The sequence below is a fragment of the Tachyglossus aculeatus genome, chromosome 10 (genome assembly GCF_015852505.1).
Source record: "Tachyglossus aculeatus isolate mTacAcu1 chromosome 10, mTacAcu1.pri, whole genome shotgun sequence".
Lineage (NCBI taxonomy): Eukaryota > Metazoa > Chordata > Mammalia > Monotremata > Tachyglossidae > Tachyglossus > Tachyglossus aculeatus.
The window spans coordinates 6,345,267-6,367,656 of NC_052075.1; the positions used below are offsets into that span (position 1 = coordinate 6,345,267).

Sequence of the window (22,390 nt, forward strand, 5' to 3'; positions counted from 1 at the left end):
CCCCTCAGGGCCTCCCTCAGGGCTCCTGCAGTTTGCCTAATCGTCGTCATCATAATACATTATATATTATAGATCAATTATACATTCACATCTTTAATAACAATAATAATAATATTGGTATTTGTGAAGCGCTTACTATGTGCTTCTAGACTGTACATTATATATTATAGATAAATTATACATTTACATCTTTAATAATAATAATAATAATGTTGGTATTTGTGAAGCGCTTACTATGTGCTTCTAGACTGTACATTATATATTATAGATAAATTATACATTTACATCTTTAATAATAATAATAATAATGTTGGTATTTGTGAAGCGCTTACTATGTGCTTCTCGACTGTACATTATATATTATAGATCAATTATGCATTTACATCTTTAATAATAATATTGGTATTTGCTTGAAGACTGTACATTATATATTATAGATAAATTATTCATTTACATCTTTAATAATAATGATAACGTTGGTATTTGTTAAGCGGTTACTATGTGCTTCTAGACTGTACATTATATATTATAGATAAATTATACATTTACATCTTTAATAATGATAATGTTGGTATTTGTTAAGCGCTTACTATGTGCTTCTAGACTGTACATTATATATTATAGATAAATTATACATTTACATCTTTAATAATAATAATAATAATGTTGGTATTTAAGTGCTTACTATGTGCTTCTAGACTACATTAGCTAGTATAGATAAATTATACATTTACATCTTCAATAATAATAATGTTGGTATTTGTTAGGCGCTTACTATGTGCTTCTAGACTACATTATATATTATAGATAAATTGTACATTTACATCTTTAATAATAATAATAATAATATTGGTATTTGTTAAGCTCTTACTATGTGCTTCTAGACTGTACATTATATATTATAGAGAAATTATACATTTACATCTTCAGTGATAATAATGTTGGTATTTCAATCAGTCAATCAATCAATCATATTTATTGAGCACTTACTGAATGCAGAGCACTGTACTAAGCGCTTGGGAAGTACAAGTTGGCAACATATAGAGACAGTCCCTACCCAACAGTGGGCTCACAGTCTAGAAGGGGGAGACAGAGAACAAAACCAAACATATTAACAAAATAAAATAAATAGAATAGATATGTACAAGTAAGATAAATAAATAGAGTAATAAATATGTACAAACATATATACAGGTAAATCATACATTTACATCTTTAATAATAATAATAATACATTTTACAGTTGAGGTAACTGAGGCCCAGTGAAGTGACTTGCCCAAGGTCATGCAGCAAACAGGTCCTTCCAACTCCCAGGCCCGTGCTCTTAAATGGAGACTCTACCCTAGATCATTTTTCGAAAACAGCAGCCATCTTTTCTCTAAAGCCCCAATTTGCTTTTCTTTTGCAGTCAAAACTCCTTTTGACCTCAGTGCAGGTCCAAGAACTACCAGGTTGCTGTCTTTAAAAATAATTATGGATCGTCATTTTAAAGTCACCTTGTAGGAACTGGTGAAATGAAACTCTTGATTAATGTCAGGAGGGGGACTTGTCATTTCCAGAGAATAGAGTTTATTAAGACAGCCAGGCCCGTAGTGTCTGAGAGAGTTAGCCATTCACCATGTTATTAACAGTTCTGAGAGCTCTGACAGAAGTGACATTTAGAGAAGGGAGGCTGTGGAAAAGATTAAGAGACAGGCATTTGATACAGCCTGCTGATCAGCAAAATCTTGATGCCACATCACATTTTTCTTCCCGTCCCCCTCATCCCTCCATGGTTGTTGAGCATTTCTTTAAATCTGGTCTACTTAGTTTTGCATCTTAATATCTTGCAAGTGATTATGATAAGGACATCGGTGTCACGTGAGGATTTTAAACTGGAAACAATTGAACCATCTGCTGAAACGTTAGAAAAGAAGGAGCTATAGTATTACGTCCTGCAGGAACAAATACCGCTGCACTCGAGTCGGGTGAATATCGTCTTTGCCACCAGGTCAGGCTGTTGTTATGGTGAATACAGGCTAGAAATACAGGTTAGAAATTCAAAAGGATGGCGTGTAAAATGGGTTTTTTTTCAGCCTGTAGATCCAGCCTGTGGATTCCTAAGCCGAGCAGTCTTCAAGTATCCAATTGCTGCCCTGAGGCTTTGGAGATGATTTCACGAAACTCCTAGGATGCCTGGATGCTTTAAAAAGACCTGGTTTGCCCTGGCATCTTTCCTGAGCTTTGTGTCTTTTGTCCTGATCATCACTGCCATGGCAATCCCGCACTGGATGAGTGGGAAAATCCTTTGTAAAACTGGAGTCGATCTGGTCAACGCCACGGATCCAGAGCTGGTCAAATTCATCGGAGATCTCTATTATGGACTCTTCCGGGGCTGCAAGGTGCGGCAATGTGGGCTGGGGGGACGGCGGTCCACTTTCACCAGTGAGTATGTTTGGTTTCTGCACGCTGCAGCGTTCGGGAAACTCTAAGAAATTGTGCTGTAATGGAATACTCTTCCCTTGATTAGGTACACCAGAGTGCCTAAACGGGTGAAGTGAGCTAAGAGCCACAAGAAATGTTCCAAAGATATTTTAGATTACTCTCCGAGCTGATCGGGAATTTTAAAAACTGAGGCACCCAGGTGCTTTTGTGACCTACTTTTTGCAACGGGTTGGGTGACTCCATATCGATCTCCAGGATGGAGGTATCGGTTAATCGGAGGTGCCAAGGCCGGGTGCCCTTTGTCAGGGGGATCTGGAGGGAGGGGAGGAAGGAGGGCATCATCATCATCATCATCAATCGTATTTATTGAGCGCTTACTATGTGCAGAGCACTGTACTAAGCGCTTGGGAAGTACAAATTGGCAACATCTAGAGACAGTCCCTACCCAACAGTGGGCTCACAGTCTAAAAGGGGGAGACAGAGAACAAAACCAAACATACTAACAAAATAAAATAAATAGAATAGATATGTACAAATAAATAAATAAATAAATAAATAAATAAATAAATAAATAGGAGCAGGGAGCCTAGTGGCAGAGGAAGCGGACGACGACACATAGCTATTTCTCTGTCTTTCACCCAAAAGCTCTCTGGCCTCCTCTGTAGACCTCCCCAACTCCCTCTTTCCTTCCCTCCCTCTCTTCCTAGTTTTATTCAGAGGCTGGACTTTAGAAGACATGACCTTAGGGAAACTGTGGAGCAAATCCTGAATAATTACAGGACAAGCCTTGGACTCAGGCCAGGGTTGGGTTGGAGACAGACATTAATGTAAATAAATTATGGGTATCTACGTAAGTTTTGTGGAACTGAAGGAGGGCTGAATGCAGGGTGAGAATCCAAGTGCCAGGGTGACGCAGAAGCGAATGGGAGAAGAGGAAATGAGGGCCTGGTTGGGAAGATCTCTCGGAGGAGATGTGCCCTCAGTAAGGCTTTGAAGGGGGAAAGAGTGATCGCCTGCTGGATGTGAAGAAGGAGGGTATTCCAGGCCAGAGGCAGAATGAGGGAATTCTAGGCCAGAGGCAGGATGTGGGCAAAATGTCGACGGGAGATAGACGAGATTGAGGTACATTGAGTAGGTTGGCATTAGAGGAGTGAAGTGTGAGGGTTGGGTTGTATGTGGCTCAGTGGCAAGAGCCCGGGCTTTGGAGTCAGAGGTCAAGGGTTCAAATCCTGGCTCCACCAATTGTCAGCTGTGTGACTTTGGACAAGTCACTTAACTTCGCTGGGCCTCAGTTCCCTCATCTGTAAAATGGGGATGAAGACTGTGAGCCCCCTGTGGGACAACCTAATCACCTTGTAACCTCCCTGGCGCTTAGAACAGTGCTTTGCACATAGTAGGCGCTTAACAAATGCCATCATTATTTATTATTAGTAGGAAATCAAGGAGGTGAGGTAGGGGGCGGCAATTGATTTAGTGCTTTAAATGCTTATTTAAATGGATAAGTAAGTAAATAACCAATAAACAGATAAATCTTTGAGTGCGGAGATGGCTAATGAGATGGTGTGATCTGGAAGGTGAGGGACAACCCACAACGGCAACTGTTACTGGGGTAACACACTGGGCATGTGAAACCCTGACCCATTCATTCATTCATTCGTGGCTCAGTAGGAAAAAGCATGGGCTTTGGAGTCAGAGGTCTTGGGTTCAAATCCCGGCTCTGCCAATTTTCAGCTGTGTGACTTTGGGCAAGTCACTTCACTTCTCTGTGCCTCAGTTACCTCATCTGTAAAATGGGGATTAAGACTGTGAGCCCCACGAGGGACAACCTGATCACCTTGTATCCTTCCCAGTGCTTAGAACAGTGCTTTGCACATAATAAGCGCTTAATAAATGCCATCATTATTATTATTAGTATTATTATTTATTGAGAGCTTACTGTGTGCAAAGCACTGTACTAAAGACTTGGGAGAGTACAGTAAAACAACAAACAGACACATTCCTGCCCACAACAAGCTCATGGTCTAGAGGGGGAGACAGACATTAATATCAATCAATCAATAGATAAATAAATAAATTATAGCTACGTATACAGATATATATGTACGTGCTGGGAGGATGGGAGGGAGGATGAATGAAGGAGCAGGTGGGAGTGGGGGAAGAGGAGAGGAGGGCTTAGTCAGGGAAGGCTTCTTGGAGGAGGTGTGCCTTCAACCCATTGGCAGTGCCATCCAATCCCCACCCACCCCCCTACCCATTGTTGAATTACATCTTCTCCAGGAGGCCTTCCAGATCCACTTCTAATCTTCCCACTTTATATCCCCTTCCCCATCAGCACTTCCATACCATCTAAGTCCTCAAAACCCCATCAGAGCAGTTATAATAATAACCATGGTATAATAATAATAATCATAGTGCTTACTATGTGCCAAACACTGTTCTAAGTGCCGGACTTATACCTTATAAACACTCCATCACTCGTTCCAATCTGTAATACACTTTAGGGTCTGTCTCTTCCTCTATGGCGTGAGCTCTTTGAGGGTAGGGATCACGTCCAGTAGTTCTCTTGTCCTCTCCCAAGCGCCTAGTACAGTGCTCTATAGCACAGTTGATGCTTGATTGATTGATTGGGATTTGGTGTGATTTTTCTACATTTCCACCCTGCTGATGAGAGCAGTCCCCTCTCAGGGTCGCATCTGGAGAGTTTCCAGTACTTTCAGACAATATGAAATACCAACGCTTCTACTACTGGATTTTTTTTCCGACTCCAGATTGAACTTAATGGAGGAAGAGGAAAACTCTACAGTCCTCTCCAGGGACAGAAGATTACCGTTTTCCTTTCGTCTGGGGCTCTTGGGAAGCAGGCATTACTATAATGCCACAGTGGGGCTTATAAATTTCTACTCTGACCTCACCTGGTAAAAACAAGTCACGTGCTGGAGTGCGACATAGCCCATTGCATTCTAAAAAATCATGGGCAAGAACAATATTAAAGGCTATAAAAGAAGTTGAAATAACAAAAAAGAGAAAAAGGCATTTCAAAATTTAACATAGACGAATAGTTACCTACCAAAAGACCGCTTTTAAAATGCAGTAATCGATGTGAAAAATCTTAATATAAAAAGAAAGGTGAGTCGTGTATTTTAACCTCAGATCCTGAGGGTCAGGTTTCAAAAAAGGTCACTGGATTTAAAGTTCAATTAAATAGTAGCCGATGGCACTTTTTCATTGTTGACAGAGCACTGAGCACAAATCGAGAGCAAGAAGCCACTTTTCTCCTGAAGAATAAATAAATCTGGATTTCCATTAAGTAATAATAGGAAAAGATACTGATTGTTGCGAAAAATTATGCTTGTTGTTTTAATAACATCTCCACACCAATACCAACCGTAACGTGCTAATATCCAATTTATTGTTTACTGTAATATTGAGAAGAAAAGTTTTAGACAGTTGTTTCCTTTCTTCCTGTCAGTCTTTCCTCATCTGGTGAAATCGCTGAACTCGGGCCTTCACGTGATGATTTTACTCTTCTTATTTGTGGCCATGGCCTTGGCTCTGGTCAGCATGGGATTCGGAATTCTCAATATGGTCAGCGTACCGTACCAGGCAGTAAATGGCCCTGGGGGGATATGCCTGTGGAACGTACTTTCAGGTAAGGCTCCTAATTGAGCTATTTCACTGCTGCACGATCATTAGACCAGCTTAAATCACAGTCAAACTAGCTGTGTTGGTGCCTTTGAGGAAATGCCTTTTCCTCTCCATCCAAACCACTACCTTGCTGGTTCAATCTCTCATCCTATCCCGACTGGATTACTGCATCAGCCTCCTCTCTGATCTCCCATCCTCCTGCCTCTCCCCACTTCAGTCTATACTGCTGCCCCGATTATCTCTGTGCAGAAACGCTCTGGGCCTGTCACTCCCCTCCTCAAAAATCTCCAGTGGCTGCCTGTAAACCTACAAATCAAGCAAAAACTCCTCACTCTCGGCTTCAAGGCTGTCCATCATCTCGCCCCCTCCTACCTCACCTCCCTTCTCTCTCTCTTCAGCCCGGCCCGCACCCTCCCCTCCTCTGCCGCCAACCTCCTCACTGTGCCTTGTTCTCGCCTGTCCCACCGTCAACCCCTGGCCCAAAATGCCCTCCCTCCACGCATCCGCCAAACTAGCTCTCTTCCTCCCTTCAAAGCCCTACTGAGAGCTCACCTCCTCCAGGAGGCCTTCCCAGACTGAGCCCCCTTTTTCCTCTCCTCCCTTCCCCGTCGCCCCCCTGCCCACCTCCTTCCCCTCCCCACAGCACTTGTATATATTTCTACATTTTTTATTACTCTATTTATTTTACTTGTACATCTTTACTACCCTACTTATTTTATTAATGATGTGCATATAGCTATAATTCTATTTATTCTGACGGTTTTGACACCTGTCTCCATGTTTTGTTGTCTGTCTCCCCCTTCTAGACTGTCAGCCTGTTGTCGGGTAGGGACCGTCTCAATACATTGCCGACTTATACTTCCCAAGCGCTTAGTCCAGTGCTCTGCACACAGTGAGAGCTCAATAAATACGATTGAATGAATGAATGAATGTGTGAAGATATGAAAAGTATTTACCATTTATTCTAGGCAAAGTTTTGAAATAAGGTGCCTATCTATTTTACTAGACCTACAATGAAACAATTTACCGAAAGTCGAATATGAAGGAGGTGGTATGTGCGTGAGGGTGGCGGCAGGAGAGGTGAGACTGTCGTGCTGTCGGTAGGTTGCCATGAGAGGAATGAAGAGATAGTAAAATAGAGTGAATAAGTAGAAGTGAAAAACCAGATTGGGTGCCTTAAAGCCCGTGGTCAAGAGTTTCTGCTTCTGCTTCTAGGCTGTGAGCCCGTTGTGGGGTAGGGACCGTCTCTATATGTTGCCAACTTGTACTTCCCAAGCGAGAAGCAGCGTGACTCAGTGGAAAGAGCCCGGGCTTTGGAGTCAGAGGTCATGGGTTCGAATCCTGGCTCCGCCACTTGTCAGCTGTGTGACTTTGGGGAAGTCACTTCACTTCTCTGGGCCTCAGTTCCCTCATCTGGGAAATGGGGATTACGTCTGTGAGCCCCACGTGGGACAACTTGATTACCTTGTATCTACCCCAGCGCTTAGAACAGTGCTTTGCACATAGTAAGCGCTTAATAAATGCCGTTATTATTATTATTATTATTACAGTGCTCTGCACACAGTAAGTGCTCAATAAATACGATTGAATGAATGAATGAATGCTTGATGAGGAGAGGAATGGGCAACCATTGGAGATTTTCAAGAGGTGGGGAGATGGATGCAGGGTGATGTTTTAGGGAAAGAATCCAGGCAGCAAAGTGATATATGGACTGGACAGGGGAGAAGACTAGAGCCAGAGAGATCAGCAAGGAGGCTGGTGTAGTGGTCAAACCCGGATGTGACCAAGTATCTGGTCCAATATGGTGCCAGCTTGTACTTCCCAAGCACTTAGTACAGTGCTCTGCACACACTAAGCGCTCAATAAATACTATTGAGTGAATGAATGATTGAATAAGGTGCCATTTGGATGGAGGGGGCAGGGTGGATCCTGGAATTGTGAAGGCCAAGCCAACAGGATGTGGCAACAGTTGGATTGTGGGGATCGAAAAGGAGGGAGAAGACAATGATAATGATGAGATTACCGGCTTCAGGGGTGGGATTGGAGCCTAGTAGTAGTAATAATAATAATGATGGCATTTATTAAGCTCTTACTAAGTGCAAAGCCCTGTTCTAAGCGCTGGGGAGGTTACAAGATGATCAGGTTGTCCCACGGGGGGCTCACAGTCTTCATCCCCATTTTACAGGTGAGGGAACTGAGGCATAGAGAAGTGAAGTGACTTGCCCAAAGTCACACAGCTGACAATTGGCGGAGCTGGGATTTGAACCCGTGACCTCTGACTCCAAAGCCTGGGCTCTTTCCACTGAGCCACGCTGCTTCTCCTCACCAATGGTCATTATTAAGCGCTTACTTTGGCAGGTCAAATTCATATTAATGCTCACCTTGTAAAATGTAGCAGGAAATTATGGAAAGGAATTGCCCAAACCCCAGTTTTATTTATATATATATATATATATATATATATATATATATATATATATAATTTGAAAGCGCTTAACAAGTACCACAGTTATTATTACCGTTATTATATGTATACATGTATGTCTATAAACCAATAATATCTGTGGTACTTGTTAAGGGCTTACTATACTTAAGGGCTTACTATAGGAGAAGCAGCGTGGCTCATTGGAAAGAGCACGGGCTTTGGAGTCAGAGGTCTTGGGTTCGAATCCCGGCACCGCCACATGTCTGCTGTGTGACCTTGGGCAAGTCACTTCACTTCTCTGAGCCTCAGTTCCCTCATCTGTAAAATGGGGATTAAGACTGTGAGCCCCACGTGGGACAACTTGATCACCTTGTATCCCCCCCAGCACTTAGAACAGTGCTCTGCACATAGTAAGCGCTTAACAAATGCCATTATTATTATTATTATTATTATTATTATTATTATTATTATTATTATTATACGCCTGGCACTGTAATAAGCACCAAGGGTCGATACAGAGTAATTGGGTTGGACATAGGCCCCGTCCCACATTGGGCTCACAGTCTTAATCCCCATTTTAGAGATGAGGTAACCGAGGCGGAGAGAAGTGAAGTGATTTGCTCGAGGTCACACAGCAAAGTGGCAGAGTCGGGATCAGAACCCAGGTCCTTCTGAGTCCCAGGCCCGGGCTCTAGGCTAAGCACTTAATATGTGTCAACCACTGCTGTGAGCTCTGGTGTAGACGCAAGTTTATCAGACTGGACAAGGTTGCTGTCCCTCATGGGGCTGAGCGTCTAGTTATGAGCAGCAGCCATTACTAGTGGAAACAATGCAAACTTTGCAAGAAAGTCATCATATTATCATCACCTCCTGTATTTAAGCACCCAGTTTGTGAAGAGCACTGTAGTAGATGCTGGCTAAATTACAAAGAGAATTCAGAACTTGGACCATAACCCTTCCATCATCATCATCAATCGTATTTATTGAGCGCTTACTATGTGCAGAGCACTGTACTAAGCACTTGGGAAGTACAAATTGGCAACATATAGAGACAGTCCCTACCCAACAGTGGGCTCACAATCTAAAAGGGGGAGACGGAGAACAAAACCAAACATGCTAACAAAATAAAATAAATAGGATAGATATGTACAAGTAAAATAAATAAATAAATAGAGTAATAAATATGTACAACCATATATACATATATACAGGTGCTGTGGGGAAGGGAAGGAGATCATCCAATCCAATTCAATCAGTCAATCGTGTTTACTGAGCGCCTACTATCTCGAATCTACAGCGGTTAGTACAGTGCATGGCACATGGTAACGCATTTAACAAAAATCATTAATATTATTGTGACACCATTATTGTACTCCCCCATGTCCTTAGAACAGTGCTCTTGTTCTAACTTGTCTAACTTGCCAACTTGTACTTCCCAAGCGCTTAATACAGTGCTCTGCACACAGTAAGCACTCAATAAATACGATTGACGATGATGACGATGATGCTGTGCACCTAGCAGATGCTTAATGAGTACTATCGAATGAATGTATCCATTGAGAGTGAGAAAAAAATACATATAGATATATACATAGTCACGTATATATTAGACACAAGGGAACAATTACAAGTAAATAACAGAGAAGCAACATGGCTTAGTGGATAGAGCTCGGGCCTAGGAGTCAGAAGGACCTGAGTTCTAATCCTGGCTTCCTAACATGTCTGCTGTGTGACCTTGGGCAAGTCACTTCTTAACTTCCCTGGGTCTTAGTGACTTCATCTGTAAAATGGGAAGTAAGAGTGTGAGCCCCATTCATTCATTCAATCGTATTTATTGAGCGCTTACTGTGTGCGGAGCATTGTACTAAGCTCTTGGGAAGTACAAGCTGGCAATATATAGAGACAGTCCCTACCCAAAAGTGGGCTCACGGTCTAGAAGGGGGAGACAGACAACAAAACAAAACAGAATAAAATAAATAGAATAAATATGTACAAGTAAAATAAATCAATGTGATTAACTTGTATTTACCCTAGCATTTCCCCACTCAGGATGGCACCTGGAGAGTTTCCAGTACTCTACCAGCCTCAGCTAGGGGAGGGAGAGTCAAGCAGAGGCCTACCCATTCCACTCCTAGCTTGGGCAGTGGCTAGCGAGTGGAAAAGGCAATCTGCTACAAGTCAAAACTCACCTGTGCTGGGCGGCAGCGGCCCGGGAGAGAGTCGAGGCCAGTTTACTGCGTGGAAGAAGGCAATGGTAAACTACTTCCATATTATTTTACCAAGAAAACGCTATGGATCCACTACCAGAGCGATTGCAGGTGGAAGTGGGGCATTTTGGGAGAGATGTGTAGCAGCGTGGCTCAGTGGAAAGAGCAAGGGCTTTGGAGTCAGGGGTCAAGGGTTCAAATCCCGCCTCCGCCAAATGTCAGCTGTGTGACTGTGGGCAAGCCACTTCACTTCTCTGGGCCTCAGTTACCTCATCTGGAAAATGGGGATTAAGACTGTGAGCCCCATGTGGGACAACCTGATTACCTTGTATCCCCCCAGTGCTTAGAACAGTGCTTTGCACATAGTAAGCGCTTAATAAATGCCATCATTATTATTGTGATTATTATGTGTCCAGTCGTTCATTCAATCGTATTTATTGAGCGCTTACTGTGTGTAGAGCGTTGTACTAAGCTCTTGGGAAGTACAAGCTGGCAACATATAGAGACGGTCCCTACCCAACAACGGGCTCACAGTCTAGAAGGGGGAGACAGACAACATCTCCCTCATCTTACCTCCTTCCCTTCCCCACAGCACCTGTATATATGTATATATGTTTGTACAGATTTATTACTCTATTTATTTTACTTGTACATATCTATTCTATTTATTTTATTTTGTTAGTATGTTTGGTTTTGTTCTCTGTCTCCCCCTTTTAGACTGTGAGCCCACTGTTGGGAAGGGACTGTCTCTAGATGTTGCCAACTTGTACTTCCCAAGCGCTTAGTACAGTGCTCTGCACACAGTAAGCGCTCAATAAGTACGATTGATTGATTGAGCAAAACAGATACATACATAATCATCTTTCTTCGATCCATATGACACAGTATAATCAGCATGTTTCTCCAGGAACAGCGTCGCTGTGGGTCGGAAACGACTCGACAGCATAAGACAAGACCCCAGTTTTGGCACATAATAATAATTATAATGGCATTTATTAAGCGCTTACTATGTGCAAAGCACTGTTGTAAGCGCTGGGAAGGTTACAAGGTGATAAAGTCGTCCCACAGGGGGCTCACAGTCTTAATCCCCATTTTACAGATGAGGGAACTAAGGCCCAGAGAAGTGAAGTGACTTGCCCCGAGTCACACAGCTGACAATTGGCGGGGCCGGGATTCGAACCCACAACCTCGGACTCCAAAGCCCGGGCTCTTTCCACTGAGCCACGCTGCTCCTCCATTTACATAGTAAATGCTTAACGAGTACCATCATTATTGTTATTATTATTATCAAATAAACAGATAAATATGCAGCCGCTGAGATTGCTGGATGGGTATCACGACCAGGAAGATGGAGGAGGTGACTAGGGAAGGGGAAACTACTCCAGGCAGAGGAAATAAAGCGATAAAACAGGGTCCGGTATTTCGGGTTCCCTTGTTGTTCCCTTGGGACTCCCTACCTGCCCCATTTTCTCTAGGTAGGGGAAGGGAACGATTCGGCCTGCTCCTACGCTAAGCCTCGGATCAAGACCACCCGGACCGCTTCGGATTACCTAACTTCTCTGCAGCATCGAATAAATATCCTAGACTGATCATTAGGACCCTTGATGCTGTAACGACAGACCCAGCCAGCAAATTAAAACAAAACTAACCCGTATTTCTCCCTCGGTTTCAGGCGGTTTTGTGTCCCTGGCGGTTACTAGCTTCATGGCGGCTGTGAAATTTCACCGCCTTACTGACCGAATCGCCAATTTCCAAGAAAACGTCTTCCAGTTTGTAGTTGTGGAAGAAGGGTACGAGGAGTCGTTTTGGATCTGTGTGGCCAGTGCTACGGCTCATGCGGCGAACCTGTTGGTCATCGCCATAAGTCAAATTCCTCTGCCGGAACCAAAGACTAAAATAGAAGAAGTGCATGTTACTGCTGAAGATATAATGTACTAGGAGCCCTCTCTCTTCCTAGAAATACTTTTGTGGTATGAACTGAGCATCCAAATACTTTTGTAGTATGAACTGAGCATCCATTCTTTATACTTTTCATCTGGAAAAGAACTTCTTTTCAATTAATAATGCAATGACTAATTAATCAGAAATAATGCAGTATTTTAAGAGGCTTCTTATCACCCATGTATTTGCATGTACATTGTATTCTTCATCATCCTCACTGTATGACACGTTAATTAAGAATAGGTTCTCGTCACAGGTAGACAAGTTGTTTTCATTTATGATAAATTCTAGGACTCCTGGGGAAATCATAATCTCAGCAGAGAAGCAGATAGTGGAAAGAACTCAGGCCTGGGAGTCTAAGGAAGTGAATTTGAATCCCGGCTCTGCCACTTGTCTGCTGTGTGACCTTGGGCAAGTCACTTAACTTGTTTGTGCCTCAGGTCCTTTAGCTGCAAAATGGGGATAATTTCCCAGCAGTCCACAGCCACGTTTCTTCATTTTATGCTCCTCAGATAAGAGATATGAGAAGCAATACTTTTGTGGTATAAATTGAGCATCCATTCTTTGGTCCTGATACTTTTCATCTGGAAAAGAACTTCTTTTCAATTAATAATGCAATGACTAATTAATCAGAAATAATGCAGTGTTTTAAGAGGCTTCTTATCACCCATGTATTTGCATGGACATTGTATTCTTCATCATCCTCACTGTATGACACATTAATTAAGAATAGGTTCTCATCACAGATACACAAGTTGTTTTCATTTATGATAAATTCTAGGACTCCTGGGGAAATCATAATTTCAGCAGAGAAGCAGATAGTGGAAAGAACTCAGGCCTGGGAGTCTAAGGAACTGAATTCGAATCCCGGCTCTGCCACTTGTCTGCTGTGTGACCTTGGGCAAGTCACTTAACTTGTTTGTGCCTCAGTTCCTTTAGCTGCAAAATGGGGATAATTTCCTAGCAGTCCACAGCCATGTTTCTTCATTTTATGCTCCTCAGATAAGAGATATGAGAAGCAGCGTGGCTTAGTGGAAAGAGCACAGGGTCAGGAGTCAGAGGTCATGGGTTCGAATCCCGGCTCCGCCACTTGTCAGAAGCAGCATGGCTCAGTGGAAAGAGCACGGGCTTTGGAGTCAGAGGTCATGGGTTCGAATCCCGGCTCCGCCACATGTCTGCTGTGTGACCTTGGGCAAGTCACTTAACTTCTCTGAGCCTCAGTGACCTCATCTGGAAAATGGGGATTACGACTGTGAGCCCCATGTGGGACAACCCGATCACCTTGTATCCCCCCAGCGCTTAGAACAGTGCTTTGCACATAGTAAGCGCTTAACAAATGCCATCATTATTATTATTGTCAGCTGTGTGACTTGGGGCAAGTCACTTAACTTCTCTGTGCCTGAGTTCCCTCATCTGTAAAATGGGGATTAAGACTGCGAGCCCAATGTGGGACAACCCGATTACCTCGTATCTACCCTAGTGCTTTGAACAGTGCTTGGCACATAGTAAGTGCTTAACAAATGCCATTATTATTATTATTATTATTATTATTATTATTTATTATAAGAGAGAAGCATCATGGTGTAGTGGATAAACCACGGGCCAGATAGACCACAGGCCCGGGAATCAATTCCCTCATCTGTAAAAGGGGGATTGACTGTCTCTATGTGTTGCCAACCTGTACTTCCCAAGCGCTTAGTACAGTGCTCTGCACATAGTAAGCGCTCAATATATACGATTGATTGATTGATTGATTGAGACTGTGAGGCCCAAGTGGGACAGGGACTGTGTCCAACCCGGTTTGCTTGTATCCACCCCAGCGCTTAGTACAGCGCCTGGCACCGTAGTAAGCACTTAACAAACACCCCTGTTATTACTGTTATTAGTCAGATCCTCAAAGCATTCTTCCTGCTGTCTCTATATGTTGCCAATTGGTACTTCCCAAGCGCTTAGTACAGTGCTCTGCACATAGTCAGCGCTCAATAAATACGATTGATGATGATGATGATGATGATCCCAGTCTCCCCCTTCAAGCTCTCCAAACAATTCCTCAGTACGGTCATTCCTTGTCTGCTCTTGTCTCACCCATATAGGAGCTATACTGTAGCGAGCATTGCACCCATGTTGCAGACCGGCCGTGTCAAAGACTGCTTCAGAGACGGTGAATGTTAAGTCACCCGGTGGTTGATGCAGAAAACGAGTAGCCCAGTGTCTAGTACAGTGCCCTCCAGCACGAGTTGAGTACTCGAGACCATTTTCAATATTCAGCATAAAAGCTATTTCTCAGAGGCCCTGCCTGTCTACTGCAGCATTAGGCGGGGAAACTCAATCAATCAATCATATTTATTGAGCGCTTACTATGTGCAGAGCACTGTACTAAGCGCTTGGGAAGATGACTAGAAGTCCTGGTTTGGGTGGGAGAGTCGCTCAGTAAGTGATTTTTAGTTCCACCCCCCTCCAAAAAAGTCAGGACCGAATTCCTGAGCCATTGTGATGACGATGATGGTGGTATCTGGAGTGGTTGCCATTGCTCCCACTGCACTGCCGCCATGGTTAGCTGACTCTTCCGGGCCACGGATGACGTTAGGATGCTGTTGGAAGACATAAGAATAATAATAATTGTAGTACTTGTTAGGCACTAACATTCATTCATTCATTCAATCGTATTTATTGAGCGCTTACTGTGTGCGGAGCACTGTGCTAAGCGCTTGGGAAGTACAAGTTGGCAATTCATTCAATGTATTTATTGAGCGCTTACTATGTGCAGAGCACTGTACTAAGCGCTTGGGAGGTACAAGTTGGCAACATCTAGAGACGGTCCCTACCCAACAGTGGGCTCACAGTCTAGAAGGGGGAGGCAGAGAACAAAACAAAACATATTGACAAAATAAAACGATGATGATAAAATAAATGAATATGTCAAATAAAATAAATAAATAAACAGAATAAATACATAAATAGACGTGGCGGAGCCGGGATTAGAACCCATGACCTCTGATTCCCAAGCCTGGGCTCTTTCCACTGAGCCACGCTGTCAGCTGTGTGACCTTGGGCAAGTCACTTAACTTCTCTGTGCCTCAGTTAGCTCATCTGCAAAATGGGGATGAAGACTGTGAGCCCCATGTGGTTCAGCCCGATCACCTTGTATCCCCACCAGTGCTAGAACAGTGCTTTGCACATAGTAAGCGCTTAATAAATACCATTATTATTTTCTAAGTGCTGTGGGGCCGAGGGTGGGGAAAATATTAAGTGCTACAGAGGCTTAATGCTATATTTATTTTAATATGTTTTTTAAATTTATTCTTCCATCCTTTTCAGGAAGGTTTAGCAAAACCTCCATTATTGTTTTATCAAATTAAACCATTTTGAAAAGCATTTAATCAAGTTTTCTCGATAAAATTACCCTTGAGATTGGATAATGGATCTGATAGACAAAATAAAAGTCTAACCATTTCTTTTTAAAAATAGCCACCTACCTACTTTTGAGTCATACTGGCCGAATGTAATGGTTTTTTTTTTTTAATTAGCATTGATAAACTGAAAAACCAAATCAGTGAAAACCGTGAGCCCCACGTGGGCCAACCTAATCACCTGGCATCTACCCCAGCGCTTGGAGCAGTGCTTGGCACCTAGTACGCGCTTAACAAATACCAACATTATCCCGTCTCCTCCACTTGTCAGCTGTGTGGCCTCGGGCAGGCCGCTTAACTTCTCTGAGCCTCAGTGACCTCACCTGGAAAATTCATTCAATACATCGTATTTAGTGAGCGCTTACTGTGTGCAGAGCACTGTATTAAGCGCTTGGGAAGTACAAGTTGGCAACGTACAGAGACTGTTCTCTGAGCTTGGGGGGTAGATGCAAGCTAATCAGGTTGGACACAGTCCCTGTCCCACATGGGGCTCACACTCTTCTCCCCATTTGACAGATGAGGTCACTGAGGCACAGAGAAGGGAAGCGATTTGCCCACGCTCACACAGCAGACGTTTGGCGGAACCGGGATTATTCATTCATTCATTCATTCAGTCATTCTTATTGAGCGCTTACTGTGTGCAGAGCACTGTGCTTAGCACTTGGGAAGTACAAATCGGCAACATATAGAGACGGTCCTTACCCAACAACAGGCTCAGGTCCTTCTGACTCCCAAGGCCCGAGCTCTACTCATTCATTCAAGTGTATTTATTGAGCGCTTCCTGGGTGCGGAGCGCTCGGAAAGTACAATTCGGCAACAGATAGAGACGATCCCTGCCCACACCGGGTTTACAGTCTCCACTAAGCTGTGCTACTCCAGTGCTTAGAACAGTGCACGGCACATAGTAAGCGCTTAACAAATCTCGTAATTATCATTACTTCTCCAAGACATCATCCGGCCATGCTGGAGCTCTTATTCACTGCCCACAATCAATCAATCAATCGTATTTATTGAGCGCTTACTATGTGCAGAGCACTGTACTAAGCGCTAGTTTTGTTGCAGCCAGGCAACTGACCATCGTGACCACCGGCTTCCAGGACTGCTTGTCACTGCCCATCTTGCGGGTGATGGTAGCAATGGCGTTTGAAGACAGCGGGGATTATTAATAATAATAATGATGGTATTCGTTAAGCGCTTACTATGTGCAAAGCACTGTTCTAAGCACTTGGGGAGGTTACAAGGTGATCAGGTTGTCCCACGGGGGGCTCACCCTTTTAATCCCCATTTTTACAGGTGAGGGAACTGAGGCCCAGAGAAGTGAAGTGACTTGCCCAAAGTCACACAGCTGACAAGTGGCGGAGCCGGGATTTGAACCCACGACCTCTGACTCCAAAGCCCGGGCTCTTTCCGCTGAGCCACGCTGCTTCTCTGGTCCTCCAGACCCAGCGGAAGGGTCTGGGCGGCGGCGACAATGGCAGACCTGGTATTTGCAATTTGCTGAGGCTGGGCAGTGCCACATGGTGTTGGAATAACAATAATAATAATAATAATAATAATGGCATTTGTTAAGCGCTTACTATGTACAAAAAAGCACTGTTCTAAGCGCCGGGGAGGATACAAGGTGATCAGGTTGTCCCCACGTGGGGCTCACAGTCTTCATCCCCATTTTACAGGTGAGGTAACTGAGCCACAGAGAAGTCAAGTGACTTGCCCAAAGTCACCCAGCTGACAATTGGCAGAGCCGGGATTTGAACCCATGACCTCTGACTCCCAAGCCCATGCTCTTTCCATGGAGCCACGCTGCTTCTCTGGCAGAGAATGAAAAGTTCCCCTGGAAAAAGCTGTGATTTTTAATTTTTCTATGGTATTTATCATCATCAGTCATATTTATTGAGTGCTTACTGTGTGCAGAGCACTGTACCAAGCGCTTGGGAAGTACAAGTTGGCAACATATACAGACAGTCCCTACCCAACAGTGGGCTCACAGTCTAACAATAGTTACTATTAATAGTAATAGTATTTGTTAAGAATTATAATGATAATGATATTAGTTAAGCGCTGACTATGTGTCAGGCGCTATACTGGGGCTGGAGTAGCTCCAAGTAAATCAACTTGGATACAGTTAATATCCCACACGGGGCTCACAGCCTTAATCCTCATTTTACAGATGAGGGAACGGAAGCACAGAGAAGTGAAATGACTTGCTCAAGGTCACACAGCAAACAAGTGGCGGAGGTGGGATTAGAATCCAGGTTGTTCAAGGCACCATATGAGGGGCTGGAGTAGCTCCAAGTAAGTCAACATGGATACAATTAATATCCCACACTGGGCTCACAGACTTAATCCTCATTTTACAGATGAGGGAACGGAAGCACAGAGAAGTGAAATGACTTGCTCAAGGTCACACAGCAAACAAGTGGCGGAGATGGGATTAAAATCCAGATTGTTCAAGGCACTACACCAGGGGCTGGAGTAGCTCCAAGTAAATCAACATGGATACAGTTAATATCCCACACGGGGCTCACAGACTTAATCCTTATTTTACAGATGAGGGGACGGAAGCACAGAGAAGTGAAATTACTTGCTCAAGGTCACACAGCAAACAAGTGGCGGAGGTGGGATTAGAATCCAGGTTGTTCAAGGCACTATACCAGGGGCTGGAGCAGCTCCAAGTAAATCAACTTGGATACAGTTAATATCCCACACGGGGCTCACAGACTTAATCCTCATTTTACAGATGAGGGGACGGAAGCACAGAGAAGTGAAATGACTTGCTCAAGGTCACACAGCAAACAAGTGGCGGAGACGGGATTAGAATCCAGGTTGTTCAAGGCACCATACCGGGGGCTGGAGCAGCTACAAGTAAATCAACATGGATACAGTTAATATCCCACACGGGGCTCACAGACTTAATCCTCATTTTACAGATGAGGGGACGGAAGCACAGAGAAGTGAAATGACTTGCTCAAGGTCACACGGCAAACAAGTGGCGGAGGTGGGATTAGAATCCAGGTTGTTCCAACTCCCAGGCCCTTGCTTTATCTATTATGCCTGGCTGCTTCTTCCGTGATTTCTTCTCCTAGTGCCCTTTGAAGTCTTTTAGACTGTGAGCCCACTGTTGGGTAGGGACTGTCTCTATATGTTGCCAACTTGTACTTCCCAAGCACTTAGTACAGTGCTCTGCACACAGTAAGCGCTCAATAAATACAATTGATTGATTGATTGATTGATTGAAGCCTGGGCAGACCATAACAGGAACAAATGTACTAAGCTACTTCTGGGTTCTAGCCACATCTTTGGCGACGAGGGAAGATTTTTGCAAGACTTCCTCAGTGGAGATTTGTTTTTCTTTCCACATACAATTTGGGGGAAATCAGATACTACGTAGGAAAACATTGCAAAATCATAAGTGTTCTTGGGATTACGGTTCCAAAAAGCAGGAAATAATTCAATTATCAAGTCATAACAAACACGCTGAACAAAAGCCAGTTACAGATCGGGGCTTTAGATAGAGTCTAAGCAGCTGGGGAGCGGCGGAGAAGCAGCGTGGCTCAGTGGAAGGAGCCCGGGCTTTGGAGTCACAGGTCATGGGTTCAAATCCTGGCTCCGCTGCTTGTCAGCTGGGTGACTTTGGGCAAGTCACTTCATCATCATCATCAATTGTATTTATTGAGCGCTTATTGTGTGCAGCGCACTGTACTAAGCGCTTGGGAAGTACAAGTCGGCAACATATAGAGACAGTCCCTACCCAACAGTGGGCTCACAGTCTAAAAGGGGGAGACAGAGAATAAAACCGAACATACTAACGAAATAAAATCACTTCTCTGGGCCTCAGTGACCTCATTCTGTAAAATGGGGATGAAAACTGCGAGCCCCCCGTGGGACAACCAGATCATCATCATCAATCATATTTCTTGAGCGCTTACTGTGTGCAGAGCACTGTACTAAGCGCTTGGGAAGTACAAGTCGGCAACATATAGAGGCGGTCCCTACCCAACAGTGGGCTCACAGTCTAAAAGCGGGAGACAGAGAATAAAACCGAACATACTAACAAAATAAAATCAGTTCTCTGGGCCTCAGTGACCTCATTCTGTAAAATGGGGATGAAAACGGCGAGCCCCCCCGTGGGACAACCTGATCATCATCATCAGTCATATTTCTTGAGCACTTACTGTGTGCAGAGCACTGTACTAAGCGCTTGGGAAGTACAAGTCGGCAACATATAGAGGCGGTCCCTACCCAACAGTGGGCTCACAGTCTAAAAGGGGGAGACAGAGAATAAAACCGAACATACTAACAAAATAAAATCACTTCTCTGGGCCTCAGTGACCTCATTCTGTAAAATGGGGATGAAAACTGCGAGCCCCCCGTGGGACAACCTGGTCACCTTGTAGCCTCCCCAGCGCTTAGAACAGTGCTTTGCACATAGTAAGCGCTTAACAAATACCATTATTATTATAAGCGTAGTGCTCTACTGAATTATATTGTTTAATTTTTTAAAAAGACAATGACTATGCGCCACCACTAGAGGGCAGCAATCCACTGGCAATAAACACATTCCTGCGAAATAGTTCCTTATTATTTATTATTAGTAATAATACTAATAATGGTACTTGTTAAGCCCTTATTATGTGCCAATCGCTGTTCTAAGCACTGGGGTAGATAGCAGCGTGGCTCAGTGGAAAGAGCCTGGGCTTCGGAGTCAGAGGTCATGGGTTCGAATCCCAGCTCCTCCACTTAGCTGTGTGACCTTGGGCAAGTCACTTCACTTCTCTGAGCCTCAGTTACCTCATCAGTAAAATGGGGATTAAGGCTGGGAGCCCCGCGTGGGACAACCTGATCACCTTGTAAACTCCCCAGCGCTTAGAACAGGGCTTTGCACATAGTAAGCGCTTAATAAATGCCATTATTATTATTCTCTGGGCCTCAGTTCCCTCATCTGTAAAATGGGGATTAAGACTGTGAGCCCCACGTGGGACAACCATGATTACCTTGTATTCCCCCCCAGTGCTTAGAACAGTGCTTGGCACCTAGTAAACGCATAGCAAATACCACCATTATTAATCAGGGTAGATCATCATCAATCGTATTTATTGAGCGCTTACTATGTGCACAGCACTGTACTAAGCGCTTGGGAAGTACAAATTGGCAACATATGGAGACAGTCCCTACCCAACAGTGGGCTCACAGTCTAAAAGGGGAAGACAGAGAACAAAACCAAACATACTAACAAAATAAAATAAATAGAATAGATATGTACAATAGAATAGATATGTAGAATAGATAGATACGGCGTGGCTCAGTGGAAGGACCCTGGGCTTGGGAGTCAGAGGTCATGGGTTCTAATCCCGACTCCAACACTTGTCAGCTGTGTGACTTTGGGCAAATCGCTTCACTTCTCTGAGCCTCAGTGACCTCATCTGGAAAATGGGGATGAAGACGGTGAGCCTCACGTGGGACAACCTGATCACCTTGTATCCCCCCCCCCCAGCGCTTAGAACAGTGCTTTGCACATAGTAAGCGCTTAACAAATACCGTTATTATTATTAATACCACAATTTTTATGATGGTACCCATTTTATTTTTTTTTATTCCTCTCGGCAGCAGGTGGCCACCGGGATGGTGGCCCGGGGTTAGGAGTCGGAGGTCACGGGTTCAAATCCCGACTCCGCCACTTGTCAACTGGGTGACTTTGGGCAAGTCACTTCACTTCTCTGGGCCTCAGTTCCCTCATCTGGAAAATTGGAGTCAGAGTTCATGGGTTCAAATCCCGACTCCAACAATTGTCAGCTGTGCGACTTTGGGCAAGTCACTTAACTTCTCTGGGCCTCAGTTCCCTCATTTGTAAAATGGGGATTAAGACTGCGAGCCCCCCATGATCAGGACAACCTGATCACCTTGTAATCTCCCCAGCGCTTAGAACAGCGCTTTGCACATAGTAAGCGCTTAATAAAATGCCACAAAAAAATAAAGGAAAATACGATTGAATTCTATTTATTTTATTTTGTTAATATGTTTTGTTTTGTTCTCTGTCTCCCCCTTCTAGACTGTGAGCCCGTTGTTGGGTAGGGACCGTCTCTAGATGTTGCCAACCTGGACTTCCCAAGCGCTTAGTACAGTGCTCTGCACATAGTAAGCGCTTAATAAATACGATTGAATGAATGAATGAATGCCCTTCAAGGCCCTACTGAGAGCTCACCTCCTCCAGGAGGCCTTCCCAGACTGAGCCCCCTCCTTCCTCTCCCCCTCCTCCCCCTCTCCATCCCCCCATCTTACCTCCTTCCCTTCCCCACAGCACCTGTATATATGTATATATGTTTGTATGTATTTATTACTCT

General features: G+C 44.0%; 1 protein-coding gene and 1 non-coding gene across 2 annotated transcripts; both read left to right on the forward strand.

Moving 5' to 3' along the window:
- Positions 1–2,171: 2,171 nt before the first annotated feature.
- On the forward strand, positions 2,172–12,639 carry CLRN2 (clarin 2). Its single transcript, XM_038752095.1, has 3 exons — positions 2,172–2,424; positions 5,894–6,073; positions 12,374–12,639. Exons 1-3 carry the CDS (start codon positions 2,172–2,174, stop codon positions 12,637–12,639), a joined length of 699 nt encoding a protein of 232 aa, XP_038608023.1.
- On the forward strand, positions 10,534–10,673 carry LOC119933790. The gene has a single exon (XR_005452661.1). It is a non-coding gene; the product is annotated as a small nucleolar RNA SNORA7 (small nucleolar RNA).
- Positions 12,640–22,390: the final 9,751 nt, after the last annotated feature.

What these genes read in the sequence shown, in the direction of transcription:
- CLRN2 (XM_038752095.1), top strand. Translation starts at nt 2,172, where the DNA reads ATGCCTGGATGCTTTAAAAAGACCTGGTTTGCCCTGGCATCTTTCCTG. An exon ending in ACGGCGGTCCACTTTCACCA is followed by an intron (nt 2,425 to 5,893) that starts GTGAGTATGTTT and finishes TCTTCCTGTCAG; the next exon opens with TCTTTCCTCATCTGGTGAAA. An exon ending in CCTGTGGAACGTACTTTCAG is followed by an intron (nt 6,074 to 12,373) that starts GTAAGGCTCCTA and finishes CCTCGGTTTCAG; the next exon opens with GCGGTTTTGTGTCCCTGGCG.